A 20,035-nucleotide genomic window follows, 5' to 3' on the forward strand; every position below is an offset into this window, starting at 1 on the left:
AAAGTCAAATTTTGATCTTATTCTAGCTAGATTTAAATAATAAATTATTATTTTTATCATTTCAGCATTATTTCAGATAATAGAAGTGGACTAATCTAACAAATTTTACATGAGAATAATGTTACATTTCAGAAAAAGAGTAAAGGAAAATTGAAAATGGGCATATGAAAATTGGGAGAAAAAAGAGTGTAAACAGCATGAAAATGATCAAAGAAGAGAAAAAATATCTATCAAATTGCAACTATTAGAATTCTTTTTTGAAGGTCAGTATATGTGTAGAGCAAGCATATTCGTATTGTGTATGAATATAATGTAATCAAAAGAAAGTTGTGGGAATAGGATTAAAATTAAATTTTTAAGTTAATTAGGTATCTGTGTAGGAGAACAGCATGTTAATGTCTACATTTAATTGCAATTATAATTCTAGAAGCTTCTTGGTTTGGTCTCAGAAGGTTATGTTTATGTGAAGCAAAATTTGTAAAGAGGTAACGTTATTAAACAAGGTGTTACAATGGGGAGAAAATTGACATGTTTGTCTGAAGAACACTAAATTTGCAATTCAAAAGCCAACAGGTTGTGGAAAAACAACATTCAAGAATTTACATCTGATTTCTAATTAGTACAGAGAACTATATAAAAAGATTTTAAATGAATTATTTAGGCTTCAGAACTGATGTTCAGTTTGTGTCAGGAAACAAAGATCTCTATGCAAGTTAATGCTGTTAAAAGGACAGATATATCTTCAAATCAAATGTCCAAAGTAGGAGTCTGTATATATTTTTCCATCTCAACTGGCTTCGAAGTTTTCCACTAGGAAAACTCATTTAATTGTAACAGCAGTTCCTTCCCAAAATTGATAGACAGACAGATAGAGGACAGTGAGATTTGCACATTTTGACTACGAAATGTTTTCTAATGTATGAGCAAGGCTTTAAAGAAGAGGAGTACTTGGTAGTCCTATTCCCAGATTTCGTGCCTCCCAGAATAGCATAATTTCATTTAAACTGATTCAGCTGAGCAGATAGAAAATGCCAATGTTAAACCTACTGTCAAGGCAAAAGCTCAAAGAATCATTGCTGCCAGAAATGATCAACCATAAAGGGAAGCACAGATGACATTAGTATATTTACTCTATGAAGTTTATTAGATTGGATGGTATAATTTTGCCTTATTCCATTTGCATATATTCTCAATTCCCTATTTGTAGTTATTCTCAGTGGAAAGTGAAAAGTGATAAATTAACCACTTTCATCAGGCAGCATTGTGTATGAGTGTCAGAAAGAAATAAAATGTTGTATTTTTTATCTCTTTTGAAATGTGATGAGGAGCTGTCATTTTAAACTAGAAGAGGCTGTATAATCTCTTCTGGTCATGCCTGACATGTTACATGAGGCAATGTAGGAACAGTAGCAGTTTTCCATTCCTTCATGAGTTTCTAACATGCAGAAGATGCATTAAACAATAAGATTAGAGCCCACATGCTTAAAATGAATATAAAAGTAATTAAAAGTTAGGAAACTGCCCTTTTGACCCCCACTTTTTCGATTAAGCTCTGTGACAGCCAAAGACTTGATTTGTGTGTAATCAGATTAAACACTCTGGCTTCCCGTTCAGTAGACTCACTTATGAGAGGTACAATCTGAACTTATAAAAAAAGAAAAAAAAGTCATCTTGGAGTATTTTTCTTTTTTTCGTTTTTTCTTCCTACCATAGAGCAACAGCTTAATCATTATGAACAAATGTTGAATATCTAGACTTTTTTTATCTTCAGTAAGAACTAATTCTTACGTAACGATGTAGATGAGAAGGCCATAACCCACTTGAAGAAAAGACATGAAATGTTATATTATCTACTTTTCTCTTTCAAAAACACAGTTTAAAAGTGATTAGATGTACTTTGATGTTTCTGCTGTTAAAACTGTTTCAGCCATGAAAACTGTCCACGTATTTTCTCCTGCTTCTTCTCTAGAGCTGTCCCTTGATTCTATTGATTATCCAGTTCTCCAAGACACATTTGTGAGAACAGTACAGAACTTACTACTGCACGCTTACGTATTTACACCTAAGACAGTCTGATTTTTTTTTTTCTTCTCAGGATATAAATAGCATTTGCGATTTTATAGGGCATAAATCCTTAATCTTCCTCACTTTCAAACTTCTTCATGTCTGTGACCAACAGAGTATTCAATGTGTAAATCCTTGTTCTCATGACGTTATCATTCTTGTTGTCTGATAGAAAAATAATCATTTCACAGTTAGTAAAATCCTAAGCAGTGCTCACAAAGTCATGGTTGCTTGATGACTACAACACAGGCACCAGCTCTTCCAATATTTAGGGAAGCCATCTGCAGAAAATAAATAAATGAACAAATAAATAGAATTAACTGAATAGGGATGTCATGCAAGAGTTAACATTAGTCTAAAATGTTCCAAACTAATGGGATTAAATACAACCCACAATATCCTAGTGCTGTACTTTTAAAATTACTTAATCATATGTTACATTTTTCATTTGAAAATGTAAGAACAGGAAAACAAATAAATAAATAAAGGAAGTGATTTTAGAGCATTCATTAACTTTCTGAACTTGTTGATATGCCAGGGGTTTCCAAGTTCTGTAGACTGTGGTTGACATCTCCATTTTAGTCCCTGAGTCAAGGCCAAAGCTAACAATAACAAAACTGTATGGTTCCAGTATTTCTAAACAGAGTCAAGTTTCCTTTAAGATAAGTTTGTCAGCTTCAGACACTATTTCAAGACATCAGAAGTAGCTCATAGCTGTAGGAGGCTGGACCTCTTTACTTGTTGAAGCTAACACAGTAGACGCAGCATCTATGCTATTTAATAATAATAGTACCCTGTAAGTATTACTACTCTAAAGCAGAGGTGTTACATGTTGCTTAAGTATCTGTTCAAGTGTCCAGCTTATGTTTTTATGTGGAATGGTGGTATTTGGAAAATTAATTTTTCAAACGTTATCCTAAACAATACCATACAAATGCTCTTTTGCCATTCAAATAACAATAGATAAAAAGGTGATGGGCTTTTGCATTTATTTTTATACCTTTCATATCTAAATTTAAGCTTAGAACAGAAGAATCCCTTTGCAGTCATAAAAAGAAGCAGGCATTTTGGAGATATCTGGCCTGTTTAAAATACTTATTTTAGGATGATATATTTTCAAAGTATGTAATTTTTTTCACTACCTTTAAAAGGAACTTTGGGTCACTATTTCATATGTAAGCATCCACACTGGTGAAATGAATTACATTTCCAGAAAGTCTTAAAACAGAATTAATAAAAGAAAGCACTGAAATCATCCTTTGTTTCTTCTGAAAGATTTGCTATGACTCTAAATCTTTTCAAGTACTATGAGATAACTATTGGTATAAGGTGATGGTTGGACCAGATGATCTGAAGAGGTCTCTTCCAACCTTAATGATTCTATGATTCTACGATTGTATGATTCTATGATAATTAAGTACATACATTTCCTCTATAATCAAATCACCAATCCCCACCTTCTTGCACTATAACAATACTTCTATTCTTTTACAGTTCACCATTAGGTGCTTCCATATAGCTTATTTCAAAATATCCATCGAAAATAAGGAAATGGAATTAAAGAATGAAATGAAAACTTGGCTCCATACTTAAAATAAACAAACTGTTTCATATGAAAAATCTTCAGAATATGCTGGTTACCAATTAAAACTCTGTGTTGACAATTTTTAGAACATTTCTTCTATATGAAGAACTGCACAGAAATAATTTGAACAGAAATTGATGAGAACAAGATTTTTGTCTGGAAGATAAAAGATGATATTTCTAACGACTGTTTATTCTGTCTTCTACTAGTTCCTTAATTCTATGTGTTTTTTTGTTGTTGTTGTTTTTGTTTGTTTGTTTTTGTTTTCTATCTGCATTGGGAAACTCAAATTAAATCAAATGATCAAATGCTAGGACTAATTTTACAGCCATGGCAATCTCAGATACCATTTCTTTGTTGTTGTTTTCATAAAAGCAATGTTTCTCTCAACATATGAAAATGTGTTACAGAATTGAAAATACAGACTTTACAATTACCTGCATCCATTCGTTAGTTTGAGGGTCGTAGGCTTCCATAGTGTTCAGGTATGTTTGACCATCATATCCACCTACTGCATATAATTTGTCACCAAGTAGACAGACTCCAACAGCATCTCGAGGCATACTCAGTGGAGCCACCATTGTCCATGTATCAGTTTTTGGATCATATCTAATGAAACAGAAAAGAAATTGAATGGTTAGTGTCCACTCATGCTGATCTTTGCATGAAATAAAGCCCTTTTCTGAATAAATAAATTATAAATACATAATCCATGACATCCAATGTAAAATAGCAGAAAGAAAATCAGAAAGAAAAGATGAAGATATATTTTGTTCCCAATTCAAGTAATTTAACATTGATTATAAACTTTGATTTAGTTAACCAGCCTGGAAAAACAAGCAAACAAACAAACACAATTAAGCTTTTTATGGCTTAAGGTGTCATAAAATAGATGACAAGCATATAAGAAAATTATCTGAATGTATGCATATATTTATGTATATATTTCAAATAAATAAGAATATTTTTGTAGTACATTAAAATATTCCTGATAAAATTATATTCTACTATATTTTATTTTCTAAAATGTTACTATGCCATCTGTTCATAGCCAGAAAACCTCCCCAGAAATTCAGGGGATATTTTAAAGTGCATTATAGTTAGATTTTCCTCCCAGTTCAAGTGAACAAAGTAGTACAGTTTTCGAGACATTAATCATCATAGAATTTTTAAAACTGAGGGCAGAATTCCTCTTACATAATAATAGCTATTCAAAAATTAAATAGTTAGCCTAGGCTGTTAGGTAATAGCCTTAATTTAGATGTTTATTAGCAATGTAAAATTAGTTAGTTCCAGAGGCCATATCATTGTAAATATTTTAAACATCTACTGTAAAACAGAAATGAATCACTAAGGATGCCTGGAGTATTAAGTATAATTAGATACCTCATTGTAAGATGCCTGATATTACCAAAATACCAAATTATATCACAGCATGATGTGATATAAGCAGCTATACTATGTAGTAGAATCACTTTACACACAGTGGCAAAAATAAACAGTTTAAGGATAAAATGTCTTTAACACACTTGAGCCATTTTCTTAGGCGTAAAGTAGTTGACACTTTGGATATGACAATCTAAAATAATTATAAAGGAATTCTGTAATGGCTAAGGATCTTATTTACAAGTGTTCAGACTACTGACTAATGAAATTATGTACCAAATTTTTTTCTTGTAGTACTTTAAGAGGCAGTATTAGGTATAAGTTCATGTTTTGGGGGTGCCCAGTTCTTTCAGTATATTTTCTTGTAGACTATACTTTCTTAATCAGAAGTTATTAATCTCTAACTTTTATATATAGATGCTCTACCAAATGAAAAAAAAAAAAAAAAAAAAAAAAAAAGGATTTTACTTTACAAGGTTGAATTTAGCAGCATCTGTAACTATTTCAGGCATTCATATTTTCATAAGCAACCTGTATGAATACTGTTAGAGGTCTTGTTAGAGATTTGGAAATTTATGAACATTTTTTGACATAAATATTGCAGCAGTGATGTTTAGTGCTTTTTTTGTGACCTCATTTGCTTCATAAGCATAACCTTCCAATAGGACAAGAATTAATTGCCTTTACTTTAATCTCATTAAACTGTTCTTTATAGTTAAAAACACTTTAGGGAAAAGACTCAGCTCAGCTATTGGCTGTTAATCTTTCTGGCTTTATTGGATCTTCTCAGAAAATAAGATGGTAAAATGTTGTGGTCAACTTCTTATGTCTAAAATATCATTAAATTAATGGTGTTTTTCACTTTGCTTCTTTTTATTCCTTTTCTTTATGTTATTTATTCATATTCTTTCATTTTGCTATCTTTCTCTAAGAAGTTTTGACTTAAATATGAGATAAATGTCTTTTAAAACCTGAGAGGAAAATACTTTAAAACAATGTTTGAATACTTGTATATGTAACAAGATGCATACATAACAGATGTGCGTATGTAACAAGAGAAAATACTGTTAATTTTGAATGGATTTTTTTTTTCAGACTGTGTGACTTTTTCAGCAAAATCATTGTATGCCTCTAGCTGAAAGAGTTTCTCAACCTTCTTTTCCGGTGTGTATTGTATCTGCACCTCCCTAAAGGCTATAAATTTTAATGTACTATTTGATACACTGCTTTTAAATTACGAGGGCCAAGGTGAGGAACTGTAAAAGCAAGACATCTAAATATAATTGACATTTTTGTCCAATTTGTTTTCCTTTTTAATAAATAAGTAACCAAGAGCTAAATATAAAACTTAAAACTTAATTCTATTGACAAGATAGAATTTCAAAAGAATGTGATTTTTTTATTTTACAGGAAAATGACTGAATTTTCTTATATACTCTCTTCTGTTAAAAACAACTGTACATTTCATCTGTATAATAACTAGGTATGTCCTATGGTGCAAAGGTTTACAATAAAGTTCCTGAATATGGAAAAAATATATAATTTGAAATCAAAGTGGGAAGGGGAAAAGCTATAGATCACTTTAACTTTTCAATAGCTGTCACATTTAGAGCAAGTAACATTATTTTCTCAGTGTTGCTTCACTGCCAAAATATCTCCAAAATTGTATAAATCTTAAATAGAGATTATTGATTATACCTTTAAAAAATAACACAACGTTTACTTTCCCAACATGTGAAACACAGTAAAATATACCTATTGTTTTACTTTTAAGTACTCAAAGCCACAGGAAATCCTCAGAACTGAACAAAACTTAACAGAACTGAACAAAACTTAAGTGTTCAAATTGGGAATCTAAATTACTGTTGAGCAAGATTTAACAGTAGTATTCAGAAAACACATATCTTCTCTCACTAAGTAATCCCAAAGTAATCTCAAAAATATATTAAAAATACATTTATTATGTCTGCTTAACAGTCTTTCAGAAAAGAAAAAAGAAAAAAATTTGAATAATGCACTTCCTGGCAAACTGTCTCACGAAAAGTCTTGTTCCTGAAGAAGAGACATAGTTAAAAAGATTGATGCCCTAAATATTTACAGCAAGTAGAACTTTCACGGATATATGAAATAATATAGTAGATCTCATTAACAATTGGTCTTTGGTTTGTTAAGGAGTTTTTATTTTTGGAAGATGATGATTTTTGAATGTAAAAATAGACATATCAAATTACATCCATGCCACCTTATATGTCTGTCAGTCATTGGGAGGGTCATAAGACTTTGTTCATGTTATAGTGCAGTACTTCACGTAATTCACTCTAATAGGTACTCTATGCAAACTATTAGCCTTACAAGTTCTGATCTGTGAGTCCTAACTTTTACTCTGGAAGCTAACAGCCCATGAAATAGATTACCCATATTTTTTTGCTATCAGTGCAATAAAACCTCAGCAAAGGACACTGTATAATGTCATTCAGGTATCAGAATATAAATTAGCTAAGCACATGTATTTAATTGGTTGCTATCATGATCTCTGAGGAAGACAAATATAATGGGATGGGTTTTATCTTCAACATCAGAAGGATTTTCTTCTCAGAGACACAAAAAATCAATTAAATAAATAAATAGATAAATAGATAGATGATAGGTAGATAGATTGATAGATAACTTTCCTTGTAAGTACCAACAATCAGAAAGAGATGGAAAGATTTCATATTTATAAGTATTGTCACTAGCAGTCATTAGGAGTTAGACTTGATGATCCTTGTGGGTCCCTTGTGGGTCCCTTCCAACTCAGGATCTTCTATGGTTCTATGATTCTAAAATTAGTATAAATTTACTCTATTAAAATTCTGGGTATTTTTCCTTACACAAGTGTCTGTCAGTGCCAATGCCTATCTTGACTTCTGTGTTTAGATCAACCAAGTGCTCAAATATATATGCTTTAAAATTTGCAACCTGAATGTATTTGAAAGTATTTTTCATTACTCTACTTTAAAGCATGCAAAAGTTGAAATAGAAAAAAGTGATCCCTTCATGAAACATTTGAGGAGTACCTTCAAAATTAATGTTATAGGCATGCCAACAGTGCCCTACTGCCCTAACAGATATACTTGAATTTGTGGAATATCCACTTGTGAACTTCATGGTACTGTAAATACAGCATGTAAGGCTTGTATCAACATTTAAGGGACGTAGTACTAGTGTTAAAAGTAATACTGTCATGTACTGTCATCCATCACTTCAGCAGTTCAATTTTTATTGAAATAAAATAAAATAAAATGTTATTGCTACATTAGAGTTACAAAAATCCATGTTGGAAAATTATTTCAGGCCTGAAATTTTATTTCTGTAAAGTTTAGTTTATAATTCTGCAATGTGTAATATTTTGCCTTAGAAACAAAGATTTCTTAAAGGAGACATGAAAAGAGTGAAATTGTGTGTCCAATGTAATATCTAATAGTACTGTTAAAAAAAATAAAATTAAAAAATCATCTACAAAGTGATTATCTTCTACAGACCTCTGTGGAATTTTTCCAGTAAAGAGGAAGTTAGTATTTGCTGGGGGAAAACAAATAAACAAATAAACAAAAACAAAAGCAACAACAAAACAAACCAAAAAAAAAATACCACATCTGCTGAACTTTACCATCATTTAAGTAAGAAAATGATGCTTCCAGGCATTATCTTCATAAAATTCATATAGTGGATACCTTTCTACATAGTCCAGCAGCCGGGAGCAGTGGTTAGAAGCAGGAGCATCGTGACCTCCAACTGCATAAAGAAATCCATCACATGTAGCCACTCCTACACCTCCTCTTCTCTTACACATTGGAGCACACATATTCCATTTATTTGTGTGAGGGTCATAGTATTCCATTGAACTCAAACATGAACTTCCATCCCGACCTCCAACTGAATATAACCTAAGAAAATCCACACAACGAAGTGTCAATAAAACAACATCTCAGAACTGTAGTAATAAAGACAAGGAGTATATTTTTGTTTGGTCGTTTGGTTTGGTTTGGTTTGGTTTGGTTTGGTTTGGTTTGGTTTGGTTTGGTTTGGTTTGGTTTGGTTTCATTTCATTTCGTTTGGTTTCATTTTGTTTTGTTCTAATCTGACTTTAGCAAATGGGAGAAAAACAAAATATAGTTTCTCAAAAATATATGAATTTCATATGATAAGCATACAGAGGATTTTAATATTTTTTACCAAATCCACATTCTACTTCATGAAAGTAGAATTTCCTACTTTGCCCAGTTCAATGGCAATGAATATATTATCTCTCTGGAAATGGGTATCTTCATTCTTTGGTTGCAGTAGATAATGCCAAAAGTGACAGTGACACACAGATTTGTCTCAATAGATTTATAAATCATGTAAACATGGTTGCTACTTAACTGCTTATCGTCTGTGAGGTGGAAGTGCAAGTGCTAACTTTTAATTGGTAATCTAGACAAACAAGAAAGTTGTAATCCATTTATGATTGTTTCTCTGTGTTTTTATCATGCATCAAAGTTGTGGGAGTCTGACAACTGCTGTCTGCATTTTAATATTTTATCTTGCATAATTCTTTAATACTAAATGGAATCAAAACCTTTTAGTTCTACATTCCTAGAAAAAAAAAAAAAAAAAAAAAAAAAAAAAAGGTCACACTGAAGCTTTCTATGCTAAATTACAAGCCAGAAGAAAATAATGTATTCAGTCTTTGATCTAGTATTCACCCTGTTCCACAGAACTACTCTCAATGGGAGTCTCATGTCTGGAATGAATTTTACACTTGTAATATAGGAAAGATCAAATAGGCAGTGCAGAAAAGAAAAGAATATCTCATTATGTTTTAAATATGGATTTTTAAAAAGTACTAACTTGTCTTCATGTTTTCAAAGATCTTGGATAAAATGACAAGTCTTGCCTACGCTACCGTTAGCATGGCTACTCAGCAAGTAAGGTAACGAGACTTCATCTCAGTCTACAGCTTCCTCGTGAGGGGGAGTGGAGGGGCAGGTGCCAATCTATTCTTTTTAGTGACCAGTGATAGGACCTGAGGGAATGGTGTCAAGCTGCGACAGGGGAGGTTCAGGCTGGATATCAGAAGAGGTTCTTCACTAAGAGGGTTGTCGCGCACTGGAGCAGGCTCCCCAGGGATGTAGTTATGGCACCAAGCTTGTCAGAGTTTAATACAATCAAAAGTGTTTGGACAGTCATATGGTCTGAATTTTTGGGTAGACCTGTGTGGTGCCAGAAGTTGGACTCGACAATCTTTATGTGTCCCTTCCAACTCAGGATATTCTATGATTCTATGACACCCACAGGCAGTGTATGTTGCTTTTCTTCATCAGAATATATTATGAGGATTGAGTTCTGTAGGGAAGTCCTGGAAAACTTCTGAAAATATTTTAAATTTGAAATAGTAAAAATGTGGTGAAAAAACAAGCAAGCAAACAAACAAACAAAACACAATTCTTTTGTGTTTAGCAACTACCTACAGGCAAGAAACTTTTTTCCTTCCTCCTTTCGTAATGGTTCGCAGGAGAAAGCAGTTCTGATTGCTCTTTCTGAATAATTCCATGCTGCATTCATTTCTTATATGAATCTTTTTGCAGTCTGTTGCCTTTTCTACACTGCCTGAAGATTAACTAATAGACACTCAGGCTATTTTAAAGTTCGGCCATTGAGCAATTTAGGACGCAAAAGCAGCCTGTGTGAAGCAATTATTCATTTGGAAGCTTTTACTGTCCTAAACGGTCCATGAATTCAGAGCTACTTAAATGTGGATTCACCATTCTGTTTCCCTGGCATGGATGCTGATGAAAAAAAAAAGGAGAATACTATCACTAAATATGTCACTGAAGTCATGTAATATTTTGGTACTGCCTGACAGACATACTTGTGCCAAAAGTTGCCAGGAGAAGCCATGGCTCCACTATAAGAGAGAAGAAGTTAAAGTGTCTGTGGATGCAGACTAAAATTATTTGTGACAATCATTTTAGGTTTTGATTGTATTTATACCCAAGCAAGAAATAGCTCATAAGATTTATATAAATAATAATAAAGTTTTATTTCACAAAGTTCTAGTTCAGACAAATAAAAGCTGAAAATTGAATAATTGTTTTAAAATTCTGGTTGTGCCTGAGCCTGAACACCTCAATCAGGAATTTTTTCCATTCTTCTGCTAAAATCCTTACGCCATCATCACTCCCTTTAACCCAAAATGACTGCAGAACAGTTTTGCAAACAATTCTGGATATTATTCAGGATACTGCCAGGATACTGCACTAAGCTTTTAGGATACTTCTATTCAAAGACATTTAGAAGTCTTTTTTTTTTTTTTTTTTTTTTTTTTTAGTGCTTAGAGTGAATCTTTTTAAAATTTTTTTAATTTTTATTTTTTATTTTTATCCTTATCCTTCTTGTTAAAAGTTTAGAGTAAAAAATTCTGCAGGGAAATTTTAATGCATTTTCTTAAAAAAGTCTGAAAGCTTTACTTTTCTTAATGAGATTAGATATCATCCCTACAATTGCAATGGCTACAGCCTCTTAGCTGTATTGTATTGTATTGTGTTTCTTCATTTACCTGGTACCACATCTGATTTTGGTGATTTGTTGAAAATCCTTGTAAGTAGACTTTCATTTTCATATGCAAATATGTTCAGAATTCAGAGAAGAAAGACAATCCATTGAGTATGAATTTAACAAATAAAGAAATGTCTTGAAGTTGTGACAGAGGTGTTTCAGGCTGGACATCTGGAAAATGTTGTTCACTGCGAGGGTGGTTGGACAATGGAACAGGTTCCCCAGGGAAGTGGTCACAGCATGAAGCCTGCTGGAGTTCAAGAAGCATTTGGACAACACCCTCAGACATGTGGTCTGAATTTTTGAGTGGTCCTTTGGCAACACAGGAGTTGGACGTGATGATTCTTATGGGTCCCTTCCAACTCATGATATTCTATGAAAATTCTTTTTTTCTTTTTTCTTTTTTCTTTTTTTTTATAACAATTTCACATTGGAAATTCAAAATGTTATCTTAGTATCTTACTTTACCTAAATTCTGTGTATTACTTGTGTATTGCTTCTTTTACTTGTACTCTATTACTGCATATTACTTCTGTCTGTTCCTTTACTATACTCTTTAACTATACTCTAGTACTGGGATACTACCACAAAAGGTCTAACTTTGCAACCAACACAGAGCTCATTTTTTTGTTTCATTATTGACATCTGTAGACTTCTTGTAGATACCGTAACTTCTAATAGTTTTTGCGTACCTACAATAGTTTAAGACTTTTATTTTCAGCACTGCATGATTAAAAAGGAAGCTTAAGATATAAGCATAGTCACAATCACATAGTAAACTTATCTTCATTCATTTTTGAGGTGGCAATATTCTTTTTACTGAACTATAAGTCCATCCACAGAGATGCATTTCATTAAAATTGTTTGAATTTATTTTATAGTTATCACTGTTTATAGGGGAAAATCAACAAGTGAAAATGAGCATTCAATACTTAGTATTTTTATGTCCACTGATCACAATTAAAGTTTTGCCTTACAAACAGGTCTCTGTTCTCCAATGCTCTAAATTTCAGCTTATTTAGACTGGGGGTAGATATGAATTTAGAACAAATTCAGTCTTCTCTGAGCTTGAAATAATAATAATTTATATATTAGTAATTTGTTTTTCCAGGATTTGGTCACTTCTTTTGTACTATGATGGACACAGATTCTTAATCATAAACACACACATATATATGTATGCATAAAAATGGCTAGAAAATGCAAGTAAGGTTTTGAAACGGGATAGGATAAATCACGACTAGTTGGATCAAAACCATTTATCCTAGTGCGATCATTACAAAACTTTGGTAACTAATCAGTAAAACCATTTTTAAATTCCATTTGACAAGCCAGCCTCAAAAGAACCAAGTGTCTTTGATGTAAGATACTATGGCTTGTGAAAACAGTTGAATCATGCTTTTGCTGCATTTCTTTTTGCCTTTCAAGGTTTTGCCTTTCAAAATTCTTTTACTGAGAATATCAAAGACCAGTCTTTTGCTTAAGCCCCCTTTCGACCTCTTCTGCCCTTTCAGTATGCCCGAAAGAGCAACCAAAAATTACTTGTCACAAAGGGTATCTGCCTGGTGGAAGCAAGGAGAAGGTAGTAATTTTTATCAGTGCTGGACTACTGTATTTCTCGATCAATCCACACCTGACCTAGGAAGAAAACTGTGTAGAAGAAAGCTCTCTTGGCTTTGGTTAGACCTTTTGGTTAGGTCTTCTCTCACAGCCTTGGTTATGCCACTGAACAATAGTACATTGTCAAAAGTTGAAAATAACAATTTTCTGAATGGAAAGCAGTAATGAAGACTTATTTCTGTCTGTAAATTTGGAATGGTATTTTATGTATTTGGTAACAGTATTTTATGTGTTTGGGTTTGCAGTAGTGGGATAAGTTAAGAATACATATAGTTTGATAAAAAAATAAGTAAAATAAAACGAAGATAAGTCATATAATAAGGGCCAGCAATTACAGAAATATGAACTACTGGTATTAGAAAAGACTATGAGAAAAATACCTTTGCATGGATATTATCATACAGCAAAGATTTGCTTCCTACACTACAAAGTATACTTTGCTAAAAGGAATAACCTGTTTCAAATAAATTTTATTTTAATCAAAGTTATAATATGGGCTATATTTTCTTTGCAAGACCAGTGACTGAATGCAAAATCCACCATTCTTGGCTGCATTAGACTATAAAAGAGGCAAGGAAAAGTAGTCTGTAAATTAATAATTTAGTATAGTATGAGGTTAAGGCCCCTTATTTGCTGTCTTATTTATTAAAAATAAATAAATACAGCAAAACTGTCATTAAATAAGAAAATGTTTTTGCTTTCACAGAATGTGCTAGATGGAGTTAATGATTACAATATTCATCTGCTCTTTCAGTTCAATCTTTTTAGGCCAAAATACCGTTCCATTTTTCTGTATCTTCATTGATTTATTGCACAATTTCCTGACTAAAATATTACAAAATATCTGCATTTCTTTTTTTAGCTTCTGCAGCTAAGGAAGAATATTTTCAACAAGTGTTCCTTTTTCCCTATAGAGGGAGGCAGAATAATAGTAATATTAATTAATAATTATAATCAATAATATAGAGAAAAGAGTTTGATCAAATGCAGGTGTTAATAAATGGCAAACATGAAATATCAGCAGTTTCAAAGCTGTCATAAAGGAAACTGAAATAATATCTACAGGGATTAAATTAAAATAGATATTCACTTATAGGTCAAAATACGTTCAGAGTAAAAAATAGTAGGAAGAGACCTAAGATTTAAAACGTTTCTACAAAAATATTCTAAGGCTGAAAAGTTGTGTTAGTCTGAAATGTATTTGTCTTCTTCCTCATTGCAAAAGGGTTTTGTAAAACTACTTGTATTTGTAAAATACTTAATATCTTTAAAATTAATATCATCCTAAGTCATATTTTGTTTTAATTCTTAGAGGGTGGACAATGTAAGATTGGTTATGGGAACAGATGTGAGAAGCACGATTTTTTGATAAGGAAAAGCACTGCTGTATTACAGTATCAGGTAAAATATTCAAATAATTTATAAATATTTATTTAAAAACCCCAAGCAGAGCTACAGGCTGGGAGAGGAATGGTTGGAGAGCTGCCAGGCAGAGAAGGACCTGGGAGTGATGGTGGATAGTCGGCTGAATATGAGCCAGCAGTGTGCTCAGATGGCCAAGAAGGCCAACGGCATCCTGGCTTGTATCAGGAACAGTGTGACCAGCAGGGCTAGGGAGGTGATCGTCCCCCTCTACTCAGCTCTGGTGAGGCAGCACCTCGAGTACTGTGTTCAGTTTTGGGCCCCTCGCTACAAGAAGGACATGGAGGTGCTTGAGCGGGTGCAGAGAAGGGTGACAAAGCTGGTGAGCGGCCTGGAGAACAAGTCCTACGAGGAGCGGCTGAGGGAGCTGGGCTTGTTCAGCCTGGAGAAGAGGAGGCTCAGGGGCGACCTTATCGCTCTTTATAGGTACCTCAAGGGAGGCTGTAGCGAGGTGGGGGTTGGCCTGTTCTCCCACGTGCCTGGTGACAGGACGAGGGGGAATGGGCTTAAGTTGAGCCAGGGGAGTTTTAGGTTAGATGTTAGGAAGATCTTCTTCACTGAAAGGGTTGTGAGGCATTGGAACAGGCTGCCCAGGGAAGTGGTGTAGTCACCATCCCTGGAGGTCTTTAAAAGACGTTTAGATGTAGAGCTTAGGGAAATGGTTTAGTGGGGACTGTTAGCGTTAGGTCAGAGGTTGGACTCGATGACCTTGAGGTCTCTTCCAACCTAGAAAATTCTGTGACTCTGTGATTCTGTAAAAGTAAATGTTTGTAGTCAGTGAGAATATTCTAGTCAGAAAACATGAAGTATGAAACATTTTCTCTTTACATGACTGCAGTTATGTATACCAAGTACAGTACTCTTCTTAGTTCAAATGGATTTGTAGATAACTGAATCATCAATAACTTATAAGAGCAAAGAAACTTACAAACAAAAAGTCTAAAAAACACACACACAAACAAACATGAAAAACAAAATGACAAACAAACAAACAACAAAAAAACACTGACAGGAAATAACATTTGCAGACATTTTCTTATCTTGTTAGCTTGGTATGAAATTTTGAAGTGTTACTTCAGCTCTAACAATCACAATTACAGCATATTAATATTTATTTAATAAAATTGCGCCAGTTCCTCAGTCTTTACCGAAGTATGAAAATTATCAGTGCATTGCAATTATACGTATGACCTGAAAAAAGTCTTAGATCATTTAGTCTGTGACCTTCACAGTCCAGACTTCAAGTCCAGAGAAGGGCTACAAAGCTGGTGAGGGGTCTGGAGAACAAGTCCTACGAGGAGCGGCTGAGGGAGCTGGGATTGTTCAGCCTGGAGAAAAGGAGGCTCAGGGGTGACCTTATCGCTCTCTCCAGGTACCTTAAAGGAGGCTGTAGTGAGGTGGGGGTTGGTCTATTCTCCCACGTGCCTGGTGACAGGACAAGGGGGAATGGGCTAAAGTTGCGCCAGGGGAGTTTTAGGTTGGATATTAGGAAGAACTTCTTTACTGAGAGGGTTGTGAGGCATTGGAACAGGCTGCCCAGGGAAGTGGTGGAGTCAGCATCCCTGGAGGTCTTTAAAAGACATTTAGATGTAGAGCTTAGTGATATGGTTTAGTGGAGGACTTGTTAGTGTTAGGTCAGAAGTTGGACTCGATGATCTTGAGGTCTCTTCCAACCTAGAAATTCTGTGATTCTGTGATTCTGTGATTCACAATGAACAAATCCTTTTCCATTCACTAAATTCAATCCATAATGAAAGACTCATCTGAACCTGACCTACCAATTCAAAAGAAATTTAATTTTATCCCAATACCAGTTATTAAGAAGTTGATCAACTTTCAAATTAGAAAAAAAAATAGTTAACAATGAAGATGGCACGGGATTTTGTTCTACTAAATATAGTAGATATTTGATAGCAGCTTTAAGGGCTGTGGTCCATAAAGATACTTAGGTGAGTATCAAATTAGATGTTGAGCTTTCTTCAATTTCAGTAAGATATGTTTATGTCCTTTCTGATGTATATAAATGTGGAAATAAGAAAGTGTGTGCATACGTATACATACATGAATGTAACATCCATATATGACAGTCATATAAATGCAATGCACTGATACTTTTCATGGTTCAGTAAAATTCCAGTAAATTTCTACATTTAGTCAGGGGAGTATCTTTAGACTTTTCTGGCTGCACTGAACAAGGCCTTCTTTGGGTTTCAACAAAAAGGCATTAAGTAATCTTTGAGACATACTTCATCTCCCATTGAAGATAATTAAAAACAACTTTCAGAATAATACACAATGTGGGAAACTAATATATTTTGCTGTTTTTACCATGATAAGACACTGATGGATGAATGCTTCTCAAAAGTCTGCACTTGCAAGTGTGAAAGCTGCACAACTTAAAAACTGGCTGTGAATCTTTATATTTCACACTGCCGCCCTCTGTCTAGATTGGTACATATGTTACATTAAGAAAACTTCAGCTAGGCAGTGCGAGCAGACTGACTTCTCCTATCAGGTATTAGAATTAAGGATGTCTTTGGTACATTCTTGAATACGGTGGCGACATGCCACAGACCAGAAGGTGTTGGAACTGCTATCCCTGCTAGGTTGGAGGCTTTGACACAGGCAGAACTTCAGACAGAAGATGCAGCCCTCCAGGTTCCTGGCTGTAGAGAATGCCTGGGGCCCCTCTCTGAGGTCAGGAGAGATGGACCACCACTCTGCAGGAGGTGTGCCATCTTACAAGAGCTGTGCCGTCAAGTAAAAAGTTTATGAGAACAGGTAAATATGTTGTGCTGTATCAAAGAATATGAATGGGGCATAGACAGGCTCTTATCTGCTACAGACTTGCAGAGCCTCTGATCCTGACTGCTGGTGAAAAGTGTCCATTCCCACCATTGAGATAAGTATGGCATCTGGAGAAGGGGAAGGGTGGAAAGTGTTGACCTCTAGCAATGACAAGAAGGTTCACATGAAGGCTTGCAACTACAAAATAGGTTCACTGCCCTCCATGTTGAAGAGAAGCCAGACAGAATCACAGAATCATAGAATATCCTGTGTTGGAGCAGACCTATAAGAACTGAGTCCAACTTTTGGATCCACACAGGGTCATGCCAAAATCAAATCATGTTTCTGAGAGTGTTGTCCAAACGCTTGAACATCATTAGATTTGGAGGCATGACCAATTCCCTGGGGAGAATTTCATGTGGCCAGTGATTGCCCAGCCCTCTAGCCTGTCAAAATCTCCCTGCAAGGTCTCTCTGCCCTCCAGGGAGCCAACAGCTTCTCCTAATTTAGTGTCATACACAAACTTACTCAGTATACATTTAAGTTCTGCTTCCGGGTCATTTATGAAAACATTAAGAGAACGGACCATAAAATCAAAGCCTGGGGAACCCCACTAGAGACTAGCCACCAGCCTGATCTAACCCCATTTACCTCTTAAGCCTGACCCATCAGCCAATAATTCACTCACTGTATTAAGCATTTGTCTGGCTGAATGCTGGATATTTTGTTCATAAGGATACTGTGAGAAATGGTGTCAAAACTTTTCCTGAAATCCAGAATGATTATATCAGCTGGCTTCCCTTGGTCAGCTAGATGGGTAACCTTGTCATAAAAGGGAATTAAGTTTGTTAAACAGGACTTCCCCCTTGTGAATCTGTGTTTGCTGTGACCAATGACTGCATTACCTTTCAAGTGTTTTTCAATAACTCCCAGAATAATCTTTTCCATAATTTTAACAGGCACTGAAGTGAAACTGAAAGGCCTGTTATTACAAGGATATTCTTCCTTGGCCTTCTTGAAAACTGGAACATTTGCCAGCTTCCAGAGGACTGGGACCTCTCCAGATTCCTGAGACCATTGAAAAATAACTGAAAGAGATCTCACGATGATATAAGCCAGCTCTTTCAGTATACCCTGGGATGAATCCCATCAGGCCCCATAGATTTCTATGCACCCAGTTGGAGCAGCAAATCCTGTACAAGTTTAGGCTTTGCTGGGAGTTTATTGTTCCTGCAGTCCAGGTCCTCCAGCTCAATGCTCTGTGTGTCACAGTGTCCACCATCAGTGTTAAAGACAGAGGTGAAGAAGGCATTAAATGTCTCTGCTTTGTCTCTATTTGTGAGGTGACCTTCCTCATCAAGTAACAGATTAATGTTGTCTCTGGTCCTCTTCATGCTGATAACGTATTTTAAAAAGCCCTTTTTATTGTCCCCTCACAGTGCTGGCCTGCTTCTGGCTGGTAGCTCTGATGGAATGCAGCCACTAGTGCTGAGGGAGCTGGCAGATGTGATTGAAAGGCCACTCTCAATAATCTTTGCTCGATTGTAGCAACTGGGAAAAGTGTCTGAAGACTGGAGGAAAGAAAATGGCAATCCTGTCCTCAAGAAGGGTGAGAAGGAAGATCTGGGGAACTACACAATGATCAGCCTCACCTCAATCCCTAGGAAGGTGATGGAACAACTAAACCTAGAAACCATTTCCAGGCACATGAAAAAAATCATCAGGAGTGGTTAGCATGGATTCACCAAGGGGAACTCATGCCTGACCAACCTTATAAGCTTTTATAATGAAATCATGAGCCTGATGGATGAGCAGGGAGCAGTAGGTATTTTCTTCCTGGACCTCAGTAAGGCTTTTGACAGTGTCCTGCCTAAGATCCTCATAAAGACGTTGTTGAAGTATGGGCTAGATGAGCAGACAGCGAGATGGATCAAAAACTGGCTGGACGGCTGGACCCTGAGGCTAGTGGTCAGTAGTGCAAAGTTTAGTTGGAGGCCAGTAATAAGAAGAATATCCCAGACATCAGTAAAGGGTCCAGTCCTATTTAACATCTTCACTAGTGATCTGGATGTTGGGTGATCTGCAAAATACTAATGTGGCCTAAGCAGCTGGGTTCCTGATCATAGTATATCAGGAGAAAACAGCTTCGGTAAATTCCCACCTTGCAATGGCTTTAGCATCTGCCATGTTTTCTAACAATCTGTTAGGTTTTAAAAAGTATCTCAGTTGCAAATGACTCTGTCTTGGAGTCTAGAAAAAAAATACTGTAAACTTTCACAATTTTCATTGTCCTGAGTCACATATGTTTACTTAACTTTTATCCCCTCTACCCCTTGTTAGGGCTAGCCTAGCCTCATGAAAAGAAGCAGGCCTGTGCAGAGATTTCCTACTTTACAGGCTGGAGGTAAAACACCAAGTTAAATATTTATTGAAAAAGTAGGATGAATATAATGAAATGAATTGAACTGCACATTCACTGAGCTGTATGGGATTCCCACATAGGAAATATGAATTTGTGCACCAAAGTACAAAAGATCAGAGCAGGGCACTGAATTACTAATAAGCCTTAATGATTCTGCTAAGAGAAAATGC

The 20,035-nt window shown here is 35.0% G+C and overlaps 1 protein-coding gene across 1 annotated transcript in view; it reads right to left on the reverse strand.

Moving 5' to 3' along the window:
* Nucleotides 1-202: 202 nt before the first annotated feature.
* KLHL1 (kelch like family member 1) overlaps nucleotides 203-20,035 on the reverse strand; it is a 242,208-nt gene continuing 222,375 nt past the window's right edge. The window contains exons 10-12 of the mRNA XM_084510820.1: nucleotides 8,749-8,961; nucleotides 4,087-4,258; nucleotides 203-2,345 (exon numbers count right to left, since the gene is read on the reverse strand). Coding sequence (XP_084366946.1) covers nucleotides 2,286-2,345; nucleotides 4,087-4,258; nucleotides 8,749-8,961 — 445 coding nt within the window. The 3' untranslated portion in view covers nucleotides 203-2,285. The remainder of the gene's footprint in view (nucleotides 2,346-4,086; nucleotides 4,259-8,748; nucleotides 8,962-20,035) is intronic.

This window comes from Aythya ferina (assembly GCF_964211825.1).
Source record: "Aythya ferina genome assembly, chromosome: 1".
NCBI lineage: Eukaryota > Metazoa > Chordata > Aves > Anseriformes > Anatidae > Aythya > Aythya ferina.